Source organism: Centroberyx affinis, unplaced genomic scaffold, assembly GCF_046629955.1.
Source record: "Centroberyx affinis isolate AG114_WGS23_722 - 3 ecotype Tasmania unplaced genomic scaffold, CSIRO-AGI_Caff_v1 ptg004175l_1, whole genome shotgun sequence".
NCBI classification, from domain to species: domain Eukaryota; kingdom Metazoa; phylum Chordata; class Actinopteri; order Beryciformes; family Berycidae; genus Centroberyx; species Centroberyx affinis.
In genome coordinates this window covers 48,924-57,966 of record NW_027281931.1, presented here as the reverse complement: position 1 = coordinate 57,966, position 9,043 = coordinate 48,924, and the positions used below count along the sequence as shown (strand labels likewise).

General features: G+C 40.4%; 1 protein-coding gene across 4 annotated transcripts in view; it reads right to left on the bottom strand.

Annotated features, from left to right (window-relative positions):
* Positions 1–3,427: 3,427 nt before the first annotated feature.
* The window catches only part of pip4k2aa (phosphatidylinositol-5-phosphate 4-kinase, type II, alpha a), a 38,027-nt gene continuing 32,411 nt past the window's right edge, over positions 3,428–9,043 (bottom strand). For all 4 annotated transcript variants that reach the window (XM_071542736.1, XM_071542738.1, XM_071542737.1 and 1 more), the window contains one exon: positions 3,428–8,355. In XM_071542736.1, the coding sequence (XP_071398837.1) occupies positions 8,275–8,355 (81 nt within the window). In that variant the 3' untranslated portion in view covers positions 3,428–8,274. The remainder of the gene's footprint in view (positions 8,356–9,043) is intronic.

Below are 9,043 nucleotides of genomic sequence, written 5' to 3'. Positions count from 1 at the left end.
TTTATTTCATCATTCACCTTGTATCCTGTGCTGTATTTGCCTGTCAGTCGGTTTCCATGGTGATTAGTGGAATAAAAGAACCATTAACAACACATAAACACAATAATCTGTGCTGGTTAGTGGAGAAATGGAACAGACTGATGTACCTGCTGTAGTCTCTCTCTCTCTCTTCTCTCTCTCTCTCTCTCTCTCTCTCTCTCTCTCTCTCTCTCTCTCTCTCTCTCTCTCTCTCTCTCTCTCTGTGCTTTGGTTTCAGGGGTTAGACTGCCCCCTGGCGGCCGGTGCCCCGCCTCGCCTCCCCGCCTCAGCTGTCCGCGCAGCAGCAGCTGTGTTGCACATGGCGACCCGGTCTTTGTTTATTGTCTGCAGGGTTTGTCTCTGCTTGTTCTCCACATTGTACTGACGGTGAAAATATGGCTGTGCCTCGCACCGCAGCAAAGATCAGACGATGTTTTGGCTGGATTTACACCCCCCACACACTCACCCCCACCCCCCCTAAAAAAAAAAAAAAAGAAATCTGATTTTCTCACCATATGTGGACCACCTGATTCCCCCCCCCCCCGTTACAGTCTACACAGTCTTGGTAAGTTTTCCGGATCAGATCTGATAGTGGCTTAGATCTGATACGGATCTGATCACTTGTCTGCACTGTAATAAAAAATATATATATTCAAGTTATAGCCTATGGACTGGTATCAAGGGTGAAAGTCTTATTTCCCTTTAAATAAGTGAAACAAATCTGCCAGTGGAGTAAGGCAATTTCGCTTGTTTCCAACGCAGATCGACTTCTTTCAAGAATTTTCTTGAATGAAATGTTCTATTTTTGATACAAGTGCCTGCTTTCAAGATACTGACGCAGGTTATTTTTTATTTCTACAAAAAAAAAACTGAAATGCGTGAAAGTGCATTGGAAATAACTGCGGGCTTATCTCACCCCATTGGCAGAATATTTCACTTGTTTAAAAAAAAAACCAGTCAGACTGAGGTTAAATGAGAGTGGAGACGTAAGATGGATATCTTTCGCCGTGTGGACTTTCAGATCTGTGTTTTACAGCTTTAACATGGAAAAGCGAGGTCAAAGTTGAGGTTTCGCCTTTCGCAGCAGACTGTTGTCACAGTGGAAAAAATATAAACACATTTTATAAATATTTCATTCTTCGTCTTGTCCCAAAAGAGCATTATTGCGCCACATTTTCTTTTATATAAAAAGAGACTCCTATTATTATTTTTTTTATATCTTTATTTAATGTATAAATTACAAACAAAGCAAACCGGAATCCAAAGCAAAGCATTTGCATTTTTTCCCATAACCCAGTCTATGTTAGGCTATATATAATCAGCTGTGTAGAATAGCCTGTTAGGACAAGACTTAATTTTTACCCTCGGCACTTTCATCCAATTTGTCGATGTTGACTGACAACTTAGAATTTGCAAACATATCTCAAAAACAACATTAATAAATAATACTAGTCCCATTCTTGCAACCCCTCCTGTGCAAAGATGCTTGTGGTGACGCGGCGTCCGGCCATTTTGAAGGGAACAGGCAGTGGAATATGAATTTACCACTGATGCAGAGATGAAACGGCTATAAGAAAAGAAATAAGAAAAAAATAAGAAATAAAAAATCAAATAGTGAGTTTGTGCAGTGTGGAAATCTGACTGCTTGACTGACATCTAAATTAGACCCCAAAACATTCAAATATCAACCATCATTTCCAAACGGTGAGTCTTCTCAAAACATCACGTGCGGATGGTTTCTCTCTCCTGCATCCACACATGGAGAGGGAGCAGAACAGTGTGGGCATCAAAATGTGTATTTTGTGTAAACATACCTTGGTGTGTATGGTCGTCTGCATGCCACAGTCCTGTAGAAATATGGAGGAATAAGTAATCTGACCAAGGTGTTATTATTTGTAGGATGGGTCCGTGGTTGAAGTGCAGAATGTGCAGTCCGGGTTCAGCTCCTTAAAGCTCCTGTTGATGCTCTAACCAGGGGTGTAGCGAAGGGTAAAGCCATCTAAACCCACTTTACTCACATTTTTATCTGCGGAATACTTTACTCACCCTTTTATGTAAATATTTTTGACATGAATTCATAGTCTATAAGAAGGAGAAGCAAACTGATGTACGTTTCATAAGCTATGGTATTTTAATCTGTTGGCTTCTTACATCGGCATCAGAAAATTCCCAAACGAAAACCACGATTATATTCTTATAATATTCCTATAGGTAAGCTGCTCATAGTGTCTATCTATGACTTTATTGTGACATTATGGTGCATTTTTTTTTTTTTACCTCGTATGGCATCCCCTAGGCTATAGTAGAATATTTTCGCTGATTACCATCTTTTCGTCGAGTTAAAACTGATATTGCGGGACGTCTTGTTTGTCTAGCGATATTCTATAATATTTGATATACAGGCTGTTTGATTTCATTGAAAATATCCTAACATCTGCAGTTTCCATATGCAGGCAGGTGCTTCTATTTAATCAGCTGTCTGTAGCAGTTATTACACCTATCTTACCGTGGAGACACCTGGAGTTGACGAGGCTATATAAAGCATATCGCCAACATAAAAAAAGAATCATTATCAAATTGAGTTTTCTTAGTCTGCAATTTTGACCGCTTACTAGGAATCAACTCTATATGTAGGCTATAATTCTTGCCATAAAAAAAAAATGTCTGTTTCACTGGCACATTATTTGGCCCACAGACATTTCCAAAGACTGACTCTTCTCAAAACACCATCTGCCGTCAACGGCTAAAGTTTAAATAGAAATTCTGGTTATTCCTGATTGTTTTTGTGTGTCTAATCATCTCGATCTCTCATCTGAACAGAAAAAAACAACCCAAATTAATGAATTAACCCAATGAAGTTCTGGTCTCTTTAAGTCAATATTAAGAGTACATTGTCTGCGTCAAAAATCTGATCCGATTTTATCCAACAGAGTAGGCTAATAATATTAATAAAAACCTTCACAAGCAGTTCTTCCACAAAAAGTTAAACACTCCCCAACTTCTATATTCCTCTTTTACGGTTTTTACCATAAGAAATATTTTTTAAAGTTTTTTTTCATAGTCTACACTCCTGGTGATTTAAGGCAGGCTGTAGGTTTCCATCTTTATCTCTCCAAATTTCTTAAATCCAATTATAAATTCACAAGTTGAATTTTTCCTGTTCTTATAGGTAAACCATGTTGGAAAAGGCATTGTATTTGATATCAGATACAGCGGCGGACTAATTTAACTGGAATTGAGACTGACACGTGAGGTTTAGCTACAAATATAAACGAAAAATATGACAGTATAAACACAATGCCTCTATTTTTAAAAACAAAAATTTTAATGTGTGAATGGGAAACAAACTGACAAGAAAACCCTGCAAAGCTTCTCACTGTTCGCGCGAGTAATGGAAAAAAAACTTTCTTCCTTAGTAGAGAATGAATTCAGAGTAAAAAAGGACAGTTTCATGATTATGAGCATGAGCAACTTCTGCATATGCAACATGTAATCTCCAACAAAATATATAACCAAAATAATGAGGGGAAAAACACATGGAATGATAACCAACAAAGAAGAATACACCCGAGGCAGACTTCGAGTTAAGCAGACCAAGTGCTTTAATCGGTTTGAGTGAACGCTTATGGAATGGAGTGTATTATTATCATCGTCATCGTCATTAAATGTGTAGAACAATAAACATCATACAACATCAGTTTGGCCTCTCCGCCACCGAGAGGGGATTCCCACCGACCATCGTCAGACAGCAATAAACAAACACACACACTCACACATACACACACACATTAATGCTTTTAGCAATGTTTAAAAAGTACTCTGGGCCTTTAGGAGACCAAGGCACATCCTGCAGGGGGAGGTTCCTCTCCCGGTGTGTGTTGGGGGGTTTTGCATGCAAATTCAATAGATTCAATTCTTTTCTAATAGTAGCCAATTTTTTTTTATTTTTTTATTATTATTTGGATTTGTCTTCAAAAATAATTTGAGGGCCAGAGGAAATCACCCCAGCCCTGCAGATATTGCCTGGCCTCCAGTCGTTTGTATTTATAATCTCATATTCCCTTAACACTTGATGAACCACATGTACACAGCGCTGTTTGTTTCCCATAGCTTGGAACTTTCCACACAGTTCACATATAGGGGCGATGCACACACCTCCCAGAATACATGTTAAAAAAATAAACAAATTCAATTCAAACAGACAGACACATTATACACCGTACAATATTCTTCAAGCTCGTGTTGGGGTTGTTTTGACTGCCGATGGGATGCACAGATTGGAACGATGCTTTTGGCAAGATAATGGTGGCGGCTGGATGGTTGGAGGGACTGCACGGTGGTGGGTGGGGGGGTGGGGGGCATGGGTCATTCATGGGTGAAGTTACGGCAGCAATGACAAAGCATTTATTTCAGAGTACACCGGCAGAGCGCGTGTGTGTGTGCTGTTATTGTCTTTAATTTGCATCTGTTAAAAGTCCATGACATGGCATCGTCGCCTTCGTTACACTGGATCCAGAGTTAATATTCCCAAAATAAAACAAAGAAAAAAAACAACTCACTCTCCCAGCATGCACTGCTCTGTGTTCTACGTGAGCTTGCTCATTTCTGACTACAAGGAGGCCTCCAGGGCCAAACAGAGCAAAGCGGACTAGAAGTTGATTGTGTTCCCTCATTCCCCGTTTTCTTAACGAGATATCCTATGTACAGTATGAGTTACGTGACAATAAAAAAACAATAGTCCATTTAGTGAAAGCACACAGAAATAGCATCTAACCACTGACTGAGCTATCAGTTTTGAACTTCCCTGATAACATGTAGGCAGGCTGATAGGTAAATCTCAGGGATGTGAGTGGAAGTAAAGGTGCGAGGAAGCAAGAGAACAGGAATCTGTGTCAGAATTTAATGCGAGTCGTATATCCAAAGCATGTGAAATCTCGGACAAACACAAAAATCACATCCCTGAAATCTGACACCGCATCTGTGGTTAGCTGGTATGTGATGAAGATGGTCAGTGTGGACAGACTCCTGGAAGCTGTCAGTCGGTGAGGACGAGCACGACAAAACACAATCACGACAGCCACAGATGTGTACACACACTCACTCACACGCACGCACACACACTCCACGATGCACATCCACACACACGTTCTCTACCAAGGCAGGACCAGCGTGGGGAACGAACAAGGGGTTAACATCGGGACAGAGGCCGTCTCCACTCTGAGGAGGAGGTTAGAGACGCCTGTAGACACCGAACGATCAGATTTATGAATTTCATTTCGGATTTACAGAATCTAAACTGATCCGCCATCTAACTGATCAGTGCCCAGGGACCCAAACCTCCACGCTTTCAAATTTGAGACAGCCATTTACTTTTTCGTTGTTTAAAAACACAATCATCAAGATGGTTTTATTAATTTGACTGAATAACATTAACAAATCTACACACAGAGGTTTTGGTGCGGAGGAAGGTGGGGAGGTTGAAAATAAAGTCGGGAATAACACATGTCAAAGTAAACACCCTATTATTAAAATAACCTTTTACCTTTGTTTTAAAAAAAGATTACAAAATACAAAATTAAATAATTTCGGAGTATAAAGGCACACCTCTTGCACAGTGTATACAATGAAAACACAGTTATTTAAAGCATGGTGGGGACTGACTATTATGCTGAAGAGCACACAAATCTGGTTAAAGTGAAGGGATACAGGGAGAAGGGACCTGAACAGCCAACAACACAGACTAGAGAGGGGAAAGGAAACTTAGTCCTGCGACATGCATTTGTTTTTTTCTAACTTTTTAGTTTTTAACAGTACATCTATAGTAAGCATTGTACAAATTCAAGCAGTATCATTCTTCATTTACCACAGCACCATCATTCACTCCCAAGGGTGGCGCAAATTTTTTTTTTTTTTTTTTTAAATACAACTATATTTCATGACTAAAATGCAATGTAAAAATATAAATGTGAATATAATCTATGATATCTAAACAAACATATTGTGATGGAAGCTTTTTGCATGGGTTAGAATAGTCAAGGAGGACGACGTTACTTGTTTTAGTTGGTTATCCAGAACTGATACACAACATCACACGCACAAACTCTTCTCACTTACATACAGGTATATTGCATTTCCCTTGTTAAGACCACATCAACTAATTGGGATCGTATGCGTAACATTTGGTTCCTTTCCTCTTGTGCAAAATATACAAAAAACCTCAAACAGAAAAAAAAAAAAAAAATTATTACCACGTCAATTCATAAATCCGCCAAATTCAAAAACACAGATAAACCACCTTTCAACAATGTCAAGAACAACAACAACACAAACAACGATGAATAACAGACTCACAGCCAAGGTTAGAGAAGAGACCGATGCTGTTGGTGTGACTTAATGACTTACAACAACTAAAGTATCTTTACATCTCCGGCTACTCTTCCCTACCTCCCTCCACCCTTTTCTCTCTCACTTTCCGTCTTTTTCTCCTGGAACACTGACACACACACCACTTGCCGTCGTTGGGTGTGTGCTGGTACGATGCTGGAGGTAAACTATCGTCTGTCTGCCCTGAACGCACTAAGACAGTCACAATATTGCTAACGCAACACTCAGGCCCGGTCCCAAAACCTGCCGCCAGCACGCTATGGCGCACTTCTGAAAGGACTGGAAAGGTTGGTTTGTAAAAGCCCTATAGCGGAACTCTTCCACTTTCCCTGTCGAATATTGCAGTAAATTCTTCCCATCCAATCCCTTCAGATCTGTAAGAAGTATCCACAGGTGAAGGATGGGGCAGGAAGAGGGGGGGGGGGATCTGGGACCGGGCCTCCAAGATTAAAAATCTAAGAGAGCTGCGTTCCTTTTTGCTCTAAACAGTTCTTTTGTTGCAGCGCATGTAACAGAACAAGAGCTCCTATCCTCTAACAACAAATAAAAAAAAGTGCAACATTTTTGATTTTAGTTATAAGGTGCTGATGGCAACAGAAAGTTAAGGGCTGTTGATGTTTCAAAGTGACACCCTATGGGAAGATTAACAAGGAGTTACGATCATGAACCACCGCAAGGTCTCAAGACTTCTGGGTTGTTCTCTGCCGAAGGAACAGAAACCACGACTACCTACCCAACGGACTAATGAAACTACTAGAACAAATTTCAAGTTGTCCGCTTGAATCCCACTTTCTCTTTCTGAGTTACCTGTCCTTCCCTCATTCATTTTTTAACTACTGTATATCAAAGGAAGGCTGTACAAAGCAAAAGGGACAAAGCAGCCTGCTCACGAACACTGAGACAAAACTAGAGCTATAGACAAGCATTATGATTTACTGGATACTTCTGACCTTATCTTAGCTGAGGAGAGGTGTGTGCTTGAGTGTGTGTGTGGCAGGAAGATAACCCAGAAGTCTCATCCGTTAATTGTAAATGGGGGAAGGTGACTGGGGAAGGGGGAACAACCGTTGCTGGGAGGGGGGGGGGTCTAAAGGGCGAGTGATGGATGAGGAACCCAAATGGTAAGAATAATTTGGCTGAGTACATGTATGGCAATTGGGTGGGGTCTGGCTGTTGGCCTATTGGAAGACTGCTTCCTACTTCCTGAAACGAAGCGATTGCATTAGACGAGGCTCAACATAGACTTCCTTTTTGCGTCCCGCTCAAACCCCTTCTCTACTTACCACGAGAGTGGCCTAACATTGTGCCGTAATCTGACCTCTGAACTCCCCTTGACCTCACGCTACACCACACGACACCCTCCCCCCACCTCCCCCTCACATCAGAAGGGAAAGACGAAAACAAAGAAATAACAACAAAAAAACAACTACAAAACCAATGCGGGGTGCTGGACGTTGTGTTAGAGGCAATAAAAAAAGCCATATTCCCAAAAGAACATCCATACAGACAAAAATTAACAAATTATATATATATATATATATAAAAAAAACATAATGACTTGGACACCTGCTTTCGACACCCTTATGGTCCAAAATAACAAACAAACAAAACTCAACAGAGGAGAGGTTAAATGTAAACGAATGATGGTTTTTAGCTGCAGAGCGCGGCACCCCACTGAAAGGAAAGAGAGAGAAAGAGGAGGGGAGAGATGAGGAGAACGGGTGAGGGAGAGAGTGATACAAAGCCATCACAGCACCTTATCGTGTCAGCTTCTCGATGGTTTTCTCTCCGTCACTTCTCGTCTCCGCCCTACTCCCCAAGCTTGCCCTCCCTTCCCCCGTGTGCCCCTGTGCCCCCTGTCACTCCTGGGGGCTATGACAGGATAGTGGTGATGAAATCGTAAAACCTCTTGGAGTACTGCTCTGGGTTCACCGTGGAGATCTCCGCTCCGGCCTGCAGAGGGACACACACACACACACACACACACACACACACACACACACACACACACACACACACACACACACGGATGTCATTCACCACATGGTTTTTCAATGGCATGTGTTTGTGTGTTACTTACTTGCATATTCGCCTGAGCATTGTATCTACACTACCAGTCAAAAGTCTGGACACACCTGATTGAATGTACTGTGTTTTTCATTATCTTAAATCCATTTTGATCTAAAGGCTTATGCTTAAATGCTTAAAATTTGTTTCTTAGACAAACATAAATTGATGATTGTGAAGTTGATGCCTATGTATGAATTTCTTTCCAAAGCCTTTGCCTTTCCATCAAGGCAAAGGACGGCTACTTTAAAGAATCTAAAATATAAGATAGTTTTGATTTGTTTAACACTTTTTGATCACTACATAATTCCAATTGTGTTATTTCATAATTTTGATGTTTTTATTATTATTCTAAAATGTGGAAAATAGTAAAAATAAAGAAAAAAGCCTGTCCAAACTTTTGACTGGTAGTGTATACAGGGAGTCAAATTATTCACTGCACAGAGTAATATTTTGGCATTTTAAGTAATATAATGTAATATAAGCAATTTCATATTGTTCTATATTTTGTTAATTATCATTAGACCAGTCAAGTCACCAAACCTCAAACCTTGAGTCTCAAGTCCTCAATGTT